The sequence below is a fragment of the Cnephaeus nilssonii genome, assembly GCF_951640355.1.
Source record: "Cnephaeus nilssonii genome assembly, chromosome: 4".
Lineage (NCBI taxonomy): Eukaryota > Metazoa > Chordata > Mammalia > Chiroptera > Vespertilionidae > Cnephaeus > Cnephaeus nilssonii.
Genome location: NC_137075.1, coordinates 1,817,116 through 1,830,889, shown reverse-complemented (window position 1 = coordinate 1,830,889; position 13,774 = coordinate 1,817,116). Strand labels below are relative to the sequence as shown.

The 13,774-nt window shown below is 39.6% G+C and overlaps 1 protein-coding gene across 12 annotated transcripts in view; it reads right to left on the bottom strand.

The window, feature by feature from the left end:
• Positions 1–13,774, bottom strand: part of NEO1 (neogenin 1) — a 377,465-nt gene that overhangs the window by 100,377 nt on the left and 263,314 nt on the right. For 8 of the 12 annotated variants that reach the window (XM_079767544.1, XM_079767540.1, XM_079767550.1 and 5 more), the window contains one exon: positions 10,648–10,867. In XM_079767544.1, coding sequence (XP_079623670.1) covers positions 10,648–10,867 — 220 coding nt within the window. The remainder of the gene's footprint in view (positions 1–10,647; positions 10,868–13,774) is intronic. The other 4 variants (XM_079767546.1, XM_079767549.1, XM_079767543.1 and 1 more) reach the window with 1 other exon arrangement.

Below are 13,774 nucleotides of genomic sequence, written 5' to 3'. Positions count from 1 at the left end.
CGCCACCAGCCCAACCCACGCGCCTCCGCACCTCAACCCCTCCGAGTTCGCTCTTTCCTCTTCCCTCTTAGCTGTAAATCCACCATTCAGCCAGCTCTCATGTGGTTCTGGGTGGCAGACGCTCTGTCCTCCTGTTGTATTTTTGAAATTGCTGTGCACGGTGAAGTTCATTTGTTTAACTTTGCTGCCTTCTTGGTTCTCCTCTCTCAAAATGGCTAAAGGACTTGAATGTAAGACGGGAAATCCTAAAAATCCTCTAAGTTGGTGTCGGCGGCCACCGGGGCCCCGAGAATTTCACTGGGCAGCTCGGCCAGGTCGGTGACGTGGATGGGCCCGTCCTGCAGAAAGATGGTCTCTTCCTTCACCGAGAGCCACTGCGCCGAGTCCGTGGCCGCCGCCACAGCAGCTGCCGCGGCCGCCCACGAGCTCATGGCCCCGGCTGAGGTGCTGACTGAGAGGAGCAGCCGCCTGGCCTGGGGAGACGCGAGCAGGAGTCGCCGCACTCACCAGTCCATCTTTTAGTTGTATTTCCGAAACTGCCATGCGAGGCAAGAGATCAGCCGTTCACCTCCGCTGCCATCTTGGCTCCTCTCTCTGTGTATTTTTTTTGTCTCTATATTGTTTATCTCTGCTATGATCTTTATTTCCTTCCTTGTTGCTCTCTTTCTAGCTCTTTGAGTTGTAGGGTTAGATAATTTATTACCAATTTTTCTTGTTTTTTTTTGAGGTAGGCTTGTAGAGCTATGAACTTCCCTCTCAAGATTGCTTTCACTGTGTCCAATAGATTTTGGATTGTTGTGTTTTCATTGTCATTTGTTACCATGATGCTTTTTATTTGTTCTTTGATCTCTTTGGTAACCCAATCATTGTTTAATAGCATGCTATTTAGCCTCCATGTGTTTGATTTTTTGATTTTTTTATTGTAGTTGATTTCTAGTTTTATGCCATTGTGATCTGAGAAGATGCTTGATGTGATTTCTATCTTCTTGAATTTGAAGAGACTTTGCCTGGGTCCCAATATGTGGTCTATCTTTGAATATGACCCATGTGCCCTTGAAAAGAATGTATATTCTGTGGCACTGGCGTTAAATGTTCTGAAGATGTCAATTAATTCCATCTGATCTAGTGAGTCATTTAGGATTGATGTTTCTTTGCTTATTTTTTGTTTATAAGATTTATCCAGTGGTGTTAGTGGGGTATTAAAGTCCCCTACTATGACTGTATTGCTGTCAATCTCTCCCTTGATAACCTCCAGAAGTTGTTTTTTTTTTTTAATGTATCTGTGTGGTCCTGTATTGGGTGCAAATGTGTTTAACAGAGTTTTATCTTCTTTTTGAATTGCTCCCTTTAGTATTATCAAGTGGCCTTCCTTATCTCTTGCTATGGCTTTCACTTTGAGGTCTAATTCATCAGATATAAGTAATGCTATCCCCAGTTTTTTTTTTTTTTTCATTTCCATTTGCCTAAAAAACCTTTTTCCATCCCTTCACCATCAGTCTGTGTGAGTCCTTTGTTCTGAAGTGGGTTTCCTGTAGACAGGAGATATATGGGTCATGTTTTCTTATCCACTCAGCTACCCTATGTCTTCTGATTGGGGCATTTAATCCATTTACACTATCCAGAACTGAAATATCAATGCTGACATGTACACATAAGGAACTGTTTGACATTGAAATTGGGACTCAAAAGAACTGTTGGCCCAGAAAGAATCCCACTACAGACTGATTCATTTGCCTCTCAGCATAACCATTATTGCTTGTCTCATTTTTGGTTCTTATAAGTTTATTTCTAGTAGCACATGATCTCACTCATCCAGGGGAAATGATGAACAACATAGACTGATGAACAAGAATAGACCCGGAGAAAAGGAAGCATAGATCAGACTGTCGGACCTCAAAGGGAAGGTAGCGGAGGGTGGGGATAAGGGAGAAATCAACCAAAGGACTTGTGTGCATGCATATGAGCCTAACCAGTGGTCACGGACAACAGGGGGGTGGGGGCATGCGTGGGCAGGGGTTTGGGATGGGAATGGGGGGATGAGGACAAATATGTGATACCTTAATCAATAAAGAAATTATTGGTAGGTACTTGTTTGTCACCATTTTTATTCCTTATGCCTGTGTTCCTTCTTCCCTTCCTATTTCTTCTTTTTACAGCAGACCCTTTAGTATTTCTTGCATTGCTGGTTCGGTGGTAATAAACTCCCTTAGTCCTTTTTTGATTGCGAAACTCCTGATTTCACCCTCAACTTTAATTGATAGCCTTGCTGGGTACAGTATTCTTGGATTCAGACCCTTGCTTTGCATGACTTTGTATATTTCATTCCATTCCCTTCTGGCCTGATGTGTTTCTCTTCAGAAATCAATCGATAGTCTGATGAGAGATCCCTTGTAGGTAACTTTGTCTATCTCTGGCAGCCTTTAAGATTCTTACTTTGTCATTGGTGTTTGTGCATTTAATTATAATGTGCCTTGGTGTCAGTCTTTTGGGGTTTATCTTGTTTGGGACTCTGTGAGCTTCTTGGACTTGTGTGCGTTTTTTCTTCCCAATATCAGGGAAGTTTTCTGTCATTATTTCTTCAAAACAGGTTTTCTATTCCTTGCTCAGTTTCCTCTCCTTCTGTCACCTCTATTATGCAGATGTTGTTTCGTGTTGTCCCAAAGTTCCCTTAGGCTCTCCTCCTGTTTTTTAAGTTTTTTTTTTCCTAGATGCTAATCTGCTTGGGTGTTTTACATTGTCTTATAGCTCACTGATGTGGTCCTCCGCTTCTTCTAGTCTACTGTTGATGCTTTCTATTGAGTTCTTTATTGCATCCATGTAATTTTTCATTTCTTCTTGGTTCTTCTTCATTTCCTCTTGGTTCTTACGCATACTGTTGAATTTGTCTTCCATCCTTTTCAGAGTCCTTATGACCATTACTCTGAGTTCTTTCTCTGACATATTGCTTGCCTCCGTTTCATTTATTTCCTTTTCCGGTGATTCCTCATTTGCTTTCGTATGTGGGCTTTTTCTTTGTCTTCCCATGATTGCTCCTCAGGCTGTCTGGTTATGTAGCTCTCTCTCTCCTGCGTTGACTTTCTCTAGGTGATATCTGATCTTTCCACCCATGGACTGCCTTATCAGCTGTGTTTAATTTGCCAATTCTAGGTGGATGTTGTTCGATTCAGCTCTTCCTTCTATCTGCGCCGCTTTGTCTCCCCCTGGACAGACTTTTTAGGCGCCTGCAGTCGGAGAGGCTGGAGTCCTGGTGTTCGTGGGTTCGCAGCTGAGGCAGCTGCTCCCTGGGTGTTGTGGTTGTAGGGTCCCGGGAGGTATCCGAGGTCTCCCCGGTTGAAAGTAAGGCTGGGCTTCCGATCACAGTCACTCTCCTCTTCAAGATGGCGCGGTCTCTGAGGCAAAACTGGCCGCTCCGGGAGAGATTTCAGCAGTAGTAGAGGATGCTCAGCCAGGGAGCCTGGTCTGCCAGTCCCCAACAGTCTCATGGAATATAGCTGCCCCTCACTCACAAATACAGACACTCCCCGCACGTCCACACTCTCTCTTTTCGCTCTCTCACTCACACACTATCTTGCAGCCTACTGTCCCATCGGCAGCCACTTTGGATCCCCTCTACACTGGCCTTTATAATTTAGTTTTTAAAAAAGAATACTCTTTTTGACTTTTTTTTTCCAAAATGATTTGAAATGTTTGACAAATCTTATCACAAATGAATGTACAAATGAATCCAGCAGGCTGGTGTAATGAGCTGAAAATATAAATGTAAATTTCTAGTTTCTTTAAAAGAGGTAGTGTCTGGGGTCAATGTTGGCAGTCTTTGTGTCCATACGAGGGTCTATAATTATGTTCAGTGTACTATATTTACTATAAAATAAAAAAAGCCAGATCAAATTACAAAGAGTTCTCAACAAATAATTTAAAGAAATGTACTTGTTTTAGACAAAGAACTAGCCTTTAACATTTGCCAATCATGTGGAGAATGATCTGTATCTATCTTGACAGAATAATAAAAAGGCCCAAAACTACTCTGTGGAAAAAATTATTTAAAATTACCTAGTACCGTATTTTCCGGCGTATAAGACTTTTTAACCCAGGAAAATCTTATACGCCCAGTCGTCTTATACGCCGGAAAACACGGTATATTGAATTATAATTCTTACTTTAAAATATTGATGTTTCCTTGAAATTACTGATTCAAATTTGTTTAGTTGTACATCAGCATATCTCAATTTGTCTGACTGTATAGGAACATTTGCATTTTAAGGATTTAAGTGTTTTTGAATGGTTTTTTATAGTTCTTTAACCTTTTGCACTCAGATGTCGAGTGTGACTCCACATGGTTAGCATTAGAATAAAGGAATCGGGAAAAAAGCAAGTGAGTGCAAAGGGTTAACCTACCTGCTCATTTATAGATGTTGCTTTTCTATAATAAGGTACATTGAAAAAGAGTACTATGATAACAAAATTTAGTGCTCAGAGTTATTTGAGGTACTTAAAGGTATTATTTTCTCTTCACCTAAACCTCTAATTCACAAGATTTAGAAAGAGGATGGTAACTGATTTCCTATATCTGATGTTTCTGACACTTGGTTTGGTCACAAATGATTGCTGTCTAAAAGGAAGATGTATTTTACATCTCACTAAACCAGTGATTTTCAACCTTTTTCATCTCATGGCACACATAAACTAATTACTAAAATTCTGTGGCACACCAAAAAAAATATTTTTTGCCCATCTGACCAAAAAGTAGGTATAATTTTGATTCATTCACACTAGATGGCTATTGTGTTGGCTGCTGTCATTTTTTAATTTGACAATCTAAGGAAAATGAGGTCAGTGCCCCTGACTAAGTAGTCAAGTATCGCATGTTTTAAAAATTCGTGTGGCACATCAGTTGAGAATTGCTGTACTAAACTAAAAGTTCCAAGAGAGAGCACAGATTAGTCTGTTTTGCTCACTCTGCACTTAAAAGTTTGAACAAGTTCCCTCTGAGAAAGATTGGAGTGCAATTTAACTTTAAATGGAAGTGAAAGATTGCAATCAGCAGAATGCTCATACACAGAAGCAGCATCACAAAGGTGTGCTGAATGAATGGAAATTTGCCTTCTGATATGCAAATACTGTATAACAATGATATTATGTATATCTTTGTTCAATGTGAAAGGGAAAAAATGGGAGAAATGAGTGAAGGGAACTATAAAACAAGAAAAAGTTTCAAAAGAAGAACTATAATAAAACAAAGTCAGTAATAGTTACATCTCTAAGATGAAAACCCAGCACCTGAAAAGGCTTCTAACACTAGATGGGTCGGAGGTTCCAGAATCAAATGTCTATCAAGAAAAACACTTCAGGACAAGACCCAGGGTGAGTCATAAATGTGTGATATTACAGTGGGACTTAGATTAGAATGTGTTAGCTAAGAGTCAAACAGAAAGAACAAGGGACACTTGGTATTAAGATGGTACTGGGCTAGAACTTAGGCGTTCCAGCTCTAGTTCTGGCAACACCACTAGCTTGCTAGGGGGACCACAGGCAAGTCACTAATTCTTTTTTGGCCTCAGTTTACTCAGGTATTAAATGAAAAAAAGGAGATCAGGGTGGCAAACTTTTTCTGAAAGGGCGAAATATTTCTTAAATATATATAGGCCAAGAGGCAAAATGGAAAATATTATGTAGTTACATAACCTATTACAATGAAACTACACTTTTCAGGTGCTGGGTTTTTTTACCTTTGAAAAGGTAAAAAACTATTTTTAGTTCCTGGGACATGAAAATAACAAGTCTAATTTGGCCCAGGGTCCACAGTTTGCCCATTCCTGGACTAGACTAACAGATACGTAAGGCTTTGAAGTGAAAGAATGCCAAAATGCTGTTCATTTGTAGAATAATGTACTCTGTATTCTCCATTTAGTAGCTAATATCAGAAAAGTACTGTTTACGTTAAAGGCACTGGGGGGAGGGAGGGAAACATTTCATAGCTGAAAAGGCACAATAAGGATTCTTTAAAACTCAGGAACCCAACAGAATTTAGCTAATGACCAAGGCACGTAGTGCCACCTGGTGGTAGATTTTTCCAATGCAGGAAGTAGGTTTGTAAGTTTGTGAAGTTATTCTCATTTCTTTTGATGAGAAAATTGAAGCTTATAAAGGTTAAATAAATTTTCTTTATAAAACAAGTAACCAGGACCTAGTCTTTTTACTTAATTGTTTTCTCTACTCCTTCATTGCTTGTACTCAGATATCATAAACCTAAAATAATGAAGAGACAAAACATATTAGTCTCCAAGAATCGTCCTTTGAAATATTTTGCAGATTTATTCTGTCCACTCTAAATCACCTGCAAGCCTCACCAAGATTAACATAACTAGTACCTGATCTGTTTCCATGACTCCATTTCTTCTCCCCTATAGTCTTGTTTGGTACTATTAAAGTACTGATAATAAAAGCTGCTTAATAAAGTCACAGTGCACACTTTCTCAGGAGTCTAAAATGGCCCCTTTCTTTACTTATGATGTCCAAATTCTTACTGGTATTCCAATATTCTGCTCCAAACTTCTACTTTATTATATTATCTAACTAATTCCTACCAAAAACTCTGGGCCAGTTAGACTAGCTTTCTTAGTCTCCTATCCCTCAAACACCACACACAATTAAATTTGATCCTCCTTGCATCTTCTCTTCTTTTATAGTATGCTAGAGGCCCGATGCATGAAATTCATGCAAGAGTAGGCCTTCCTTCCCCCGGCTGCTGGCACCAGCTTCTCTCTGGCACCCAGGACCCGGGCTTTACTCACAACCCCGGCTTCATCCAGTCTAATTAGCATATTACACTTTTATTATTATAGATCCCCTGCCAATTGAATTCTTATATTTTTTCTCAATTCCAAGTTCATTTATTAGCCATCCCTGCTTATTTCAATCCATGATACATTTTAAATTTTAAATGTGATGGGTTTTCATTAAAAACAAAAGTATACATAGTTAAAAAAATTTTAAAGTCCCAGTTTTTCTTGATCCTCAAAACCTGTCCTACCCTGAGACCTAACTCTGGCATATATTGGCCTGTATCTTACTAGATCTCTCCAAGCCAGGCTCTCTCAACCTCAGGCAGGAGAAATCTTTGTTGTAGGGAGCTATCCTGCACACTGTAGGATGTTTATGAGGATCTCTGGCTTTCACTCACTAGATGCCAGTAAGCATCTCCTCCCAACTCAGTTATGATAACCAGACATTGCTAAGTGTTTCCTGGGATGCAGGGGGCAAAATTATCCCTGGTTAAAATCACAGCTATAGGCATTTACATACACATTAAAATATATAGATATAAGTCACTTAAAAAATCCCTGCATCATACTTCATATGGATATACATATCCTAATTATGTGCCCATTCTTCTATCAATAGACATTACACTGTTTCCTTTTTTTCATTCTTAGAAACAATGCTACAGTAAACATTTTATGATTGCCCTATGCATATGTCTATCTGTGTATCTACAGGACGACACCTAGAAATGTAATTGTTGGATTGAAGGTGATGTGCATTAAGAAGATACGAAATTCTGCCAAATCACCTCTCCAAAGGCTACTCCAATTTATACTGTCACCCAGAGCCTAGACCAAATTTCTTCCCCGCATTTAATTTGCTGAACACTAGATATTATCAACTTAAAATTTTTGCCAGCCTTGTAGGTAGAAAATGATAACTCATTATTTTGTATTTCCAAGATTGGTGGTAACAGTGAAAACTTTTTAACTTTAATGAGCTTTCCACTAACTTTGTGAATCATCATCTACTTGTACCATTTGTCTCTTGGGATACTTATCTTTTACTTACGATTGTCAGAGTTCTTTACATAGACTGACCATCAACACAATCTATTATAAATTTTTCCCACCCTAAAACTTGATAATTTGACTTTGTTTATGAGGTTTTATTATATGGAATTTTACGCTGTTACACAGTATATATTTTTTATTTATTTATTTAAAATATATTTTATTGATTTTTTACAGAGAGGAAGGGAGAGGGATAGAGAGTTAGAAACATTGATGTGAGAGAAACATCCATCAGCTGCCTCCTGCACACCCCCTACTGGAGATGTGCCCGCAACCAAGGTACATGCTCTTGACCAGAATCAAACCTGGGACCTTTTAGTCTGCAGGCCAACGCTCTATCCACTGAGCCAAACCGGTTAGGGCATACAGTATAATGATAAATATAAATTCTACATTTTTTCTGATACATTTATAAGTTTTAAAAATATCTCTTGACCCATCTGTAATTTGTTGTTATACATGATAAAAGACAGAGGTAGAACTTTTATTTTTCCACCAAATAGAGTTAATTATTTCAACATAATTTCTTGAATAATTATTATTTCTCCACTGAAATTAATTTATTCTCTTAACAAATATTTATTTAGTGCTACTATATGCCAGGCTCTGTTCTAGGTGCCAGTCACACTTTATTGAACAAACCAGACACAATAAATACATTAATAAAAAAAGAAAATTTCAGTGTTACATGTTTCAAAACAAAAGCAAAGTAAAACAGGTTGATGTGATAGCAGTGGTGTTCTGGAGTAAATGTTTAACAGTCAGCTCTGGTTTGCAGCACTTGTCACTGTAAATACTCCTGCCATGTCCAATCTCAAGCTACCAATCCATGTCATCAGGTTTGCAAAGTTTCCTGAAAAATGTAATAATCGGCTTGGGGACAAGGTGGCTCCAGTAGAGCATAGTGGAAGAGTGACTGAGAGGCTAAGCTGGGTGGGTTCATGGAAGCCTGAGCAGGAGTCATCTGAGCCAGACAGGTCCTGCAAGTGTAAACAAGCTTGCTGTTCTAAGGAGCTAATGCTTACTTCCTCCTATGAAATTTGCAATGAGATTTGAAAGCCGATTGGAGACTTTTTAACATACATGGTGTTTGGTAGTAAGGTCTTGCCTTTTTGTGTCAAGGACTATGTTTCCTTATCTTTGTAATTCCCAAAACATCCAGTGCAGTGTTCAGATAAACATTACCCTATGAACGGCTCCATCTATCTGGCTAAATTATGTCACTCGTACTGCCCAAGAGTATTAAATCACTTGATTAAGGTTCCTATACTTGCTGAATTTGCCTGTCTGGTATTAAAGACAATATATATCAAATGTCAGCACCCTAGTAGCAATACAAGCTTTAATATGTTAAGGCCCTAACCAAAACAAACATTTTAGTTTTCATATTCTGAGGCGAAGTAACAGCGCAATGGAGGAATCTACTCAGCAATGTTAGGAACACGTATTTAGCATATGGCATGGTTCCTCCTCCCAAATTTAATAATCAGACTGGAAAAACAACACTAATGCACATAAAATAACAGAAGAGTAACTTAGGGCAGCACAAGATCATGTGTTATCATAATTAAGTGCCAGTAGGAGTGGTACAAACACATATGTAAGATAAATGCTTTGTGTGCTGACAAGGGTAGAGAAAGCTTTATGAGGGATCATGGGGCTTAACCTGGGCCTAGAAGGATGAACTGAAGTTAGCTCTAGCTAAGGAGGGAAGAAGGGGATGTGTGAATGAAGAGACTAGATTGGGGGGGGAAGCTACACAGTGATAAGAACTCGACTAGTGCCACCAGAAAACGAGCTGAACTGGGGAGGTAAGGAAAATAAACATGGACAGCTAGACCACAGCTAGACTGCGGAGTGAAGAGCCTGGGGATTCTGGATAATCTATAAGCAATGGAGGGGCATTGTGAGGTCCTGAAAGGGGTGGAGATGGAGAGCAATTAAATGAAAATGCTGTTTTTCGGAAAATTAATCACTAATTACTCTTGTGTTATCAAGTAGACCCCCTGAAATTCAGTAGCCCACATACACGTAACGATGCAGACAAATATTCCTTCAGATTACTTTAATAAGTTAAGTCTACCTTAATTTCTAAAATCTGAAAGTTCTAAATAAGCCATATCTTATTAGGCTGCATTGACTGAATCTTAAGAGCAAAGGGTAGCCCTGGTTACATTTTAATACTTCAACCTCTATAGCTCTATTTACCCTTTCCACAAGTCATCCAGAAAGGCAGGAAAAAATACCAGTGTGCCACGCCAGCACGGCCAAGGGTGAACCTGAGGAGGGGCGGTGAAGGATTGAAGAAAAAACAGACAAGAGAATACAGCTGGGGCTCGGTGGATCTCCTATGCCTGGATGAGGACACAAAAGACCCAGCCTGCAAGCGGATGCTTTATTTTATAGCCTCATTAAAACAAGGTAGATTAACATGTATACAAATGTTCTTGTTTTGGCAACACTTGCTGCACCTCCCACAGCCCATGAGCTACTTAGGAAGGAATTAGGGAGGGCTACAAGGTCAGGCTTAATTATGCTAGGAGAGCTCTGCCCTCCAGGCTGGGACTTGTTTGTGGCCCTGCCACAGGTCAGCCCAAGGCTTGACCCTAGAGCTGCTCCCTACATACCGGGACTTCAGTCTGTTTGAGGATTTATTTATAATGACCTAAAATTAGGAAAGATGCATCTCAGTGATCATATTTTCTGGACTGAAAATTGGTACAGATCCTGTACAACAAAGAGCCAGGGTGAGCATGACTGGGCTGAGGGGACCAAGATATAGCCAACAGGCTTCAAACATATGGGCACTTACCTAGTAATCCCCTCCTTGGTATAGAAGACAGAGTAGGTAAGATTGTCTCCATGAGGATCTGATGCAGGTGTCCGCCATGTCAGTTTGATGAAGCGGGTAGAGACCAGAGAGGCCACGACATCCCGAGGTGCTGAAGGCAGGGGTCCCGATGCAGCTGGTGCTAGATGGTCAGTAGTGGCACTGGTCAGTGAAGTGGGAGGCAATGTTGGGATGGCAACATCTTGTCATGTGCAAACATTGGGGAATATGAAGGGCAAACCACGACGGTTTTAAAAAAGAGAACAGAAAAAACAAAAAACAAAAAAGAAATAAACAAAACCACGATGGAAAATAAAACAAAATGAATAAACATAAAAAAGGCCATTAAACTGAAGGCTGACATGCAGGCCAGGGGGAATTACTGAAAACTAATGGGCGCTATTTAAGACACATCACTGTTGAGCAGGCAGATGTTCTGCTCACTATAATGGTTGTGGGCAAGGGGCAGGGAGGGTGAAAGTTGAGAATAAACATCTCAAAGAAGGACACAGCAGTGCTCAAGTAATTTTCTTTAACCTGAAAGCAGCAGGCAGCATCTGTCAAACTTAGCATGTAAAAGCCTCAATATTTTCTACTTTATCAGAATGTGGGCTAATGTATGCAGTATGCATTAGTCTAGTTACACTCAACATAGGCCCCATGCTACTGTGACCTCACTACAGAGCTGTGTGTGTCTTCAGTTCTGCAGGGATCCAAGAGTCACAATTTCAACTTTATTCTAATATTAAACTTGGCATACACAGGGAAGTTTGACAACTTCCATCACTTTGCTAAAATTATAGTTCATTTGCTATCTTATTGATTCATTTAACTACGACAGTATAAAATCATGAACCAAAATTTCCAAAGCCACAAAAATACAATATGTAGGTAGCTTATCTCTTTCTTACAGTTCTCATTGCAGTGTATATTACAAGGGATGTCCTAGATGGAGGAGTGGAAAGTCAAAGTTCTGCCAGTTAAAAGCTCTGTTTGTATACCTGTAGTCGTGGGTAACTTTATTACCTCCTGAGGCAGTTCCGTAGACACTTCTGATTTTACAAGTTTATTCCTAATATTGAACCTAAAATGTCCTTTAACTTGGGGTCAGAAAGCGTAAGCTTAATATCACAATTTTTAACCAACGGAGTTCATTAGAATTGTGTCATAACCCTAATGAGGAAGTTAGGGGGAGAGAAGCAGAGAGGAAAATATGAAAATTCTTTACCCAGTCTATTTCAATGAAATGGTACAGCAACAACCCCTTGGGAATGTCTGTGAACTTCAAAAAATTCTAAAGTGAAGCAGTCTAAATAAATATGCCAGAAAGAATAAATTCTCAAAGGGAAAAAGCAGAGGAAGATCAACCTAAAGTCTCTAGATAGGTTAAGAGGGGGAAGAGTAATCCAGTAGCTATCATTTACCAGACACTTTCTACACAGCACTCTAGATCTTTATATGACTCATCCAATCCTGACAGCAACTCTAGAAATAGGTGCTATCATATATACTTCTACCTTATATGCAGAGACTGACATTTAAACGAGCTCACTTGTTCATCATAGGTCACACAGACTAAGAGCTAAAGTGTTAAAACCAATCCTGGTTTCTAGTTTAAAAAGTCTTAGGTCTTAGTTTAGCCATTAGGAGTACTAGTTCTGGCTGTGCCACTTACTAATTATGTCACCTAGTTCTCTCTCACTAGTTCCTTTTCCTCTCCTTCTGAGGAATTTTAAGAGTGTGGAGTGCTATCAACTGTAAGACTATGAGGTCAAAGTTCAGATACAAGTCCACACTTCACTGATACAAGTCAAGTCTGAATGGCCTCATCCTTATCTGTTTACTTCAACAGATGTGCTGCCTCAAAGGACATAAATACCTCTCACTCACAGCTGCCAGAGTTCTTTTTTATACACTTTTGTTAGTTTATTCCCACAAACAATCTATTAGGCAAAATGGCAATGACAGGATTAGAAGTTGGGGCGATGGTTAAAAAGAGCCAGGGTGAGCACGACTGGGGTGAGGGGACCAAGATGAACTCCTTTAGTTAAAAAGGACCCCTGGGTTTCCAGTGTAGGAGAATGGGTATTTAGGTGTCATTAACAGAGAAAGAGACAACAAATTGAGGGAGAGATGGTAAATTTGGTTTTGAACATGTGTCTAAAGGAATGATCCAACCTCCACAAGAGAACTGTATAAAAAGCAATTGGAAATGCGGATCTCTGATTTTTGTAAACTTGTTAAATTTTGTTTTCATTTTTAAATATATTTTATTGTTGATAGTATTACAGATATCTCCCATTCCCTCCACCCTCCAGGGCTTCACTACCCTATTGCCTCTGTCCATGAGCTATGCATATAAGTTCTTTGGTTTATCTCTTCTCAGCCCTCCAACCCCACATCGAGGTGTGTCAGTCTGTTCCATGTCCCCCTGCTTTGGTTCTTATTTTGTTGGTCAATTCATTTTGTTCATTAGATTCCACAAATAAGTGAGATTATATATTTGTCTTCCTCAGTTTGGATTATTTCACTAAGCATAATATTTTCCAGGTCCATCCATGCTGTGTCAAATGGTAAGAGATCCCCTTTTTTTACAGCTGCCTAGTACTCCATTAGTGTAAATGTCCTACAGCTTTTTGTAAAATTTACAGTCACTAAAACTCTTAAGAATGGCTCAAAGAGTGTGGCCTGAACACAGTCTTGCTTTGCTGCCTCGTTTCTGCGCCTGTCCAGAAACACACAAAGCTGCATCCAAGTATGACCCAACTCACCAAGCTAAATTTCCCCAACTATCTGCTGGCTGGAGAAGAGAGGAAGTTTGTAATGAGAGGCAATAGATCAACTGTCGCCAACCTTTTGAACCACCAGTTGGCGACTGCTACAATAGATCATACTAGACTAAGATTTTGAGTACAAAGACCTTATGTTCAAAACTTGACTCTGCCACTCCCTAATAATATAAAATTGGGCCAGTCACTTAGCCTCCCTACCCACATCCCAGGCTGATATGAACGAGATGATTATAAGTAAGAAAAGTACATATGGAAGCACACGTTACTACCACAACAAGTCTAAATGGCAACAAACACTAGAATATTAGGTATAAAGG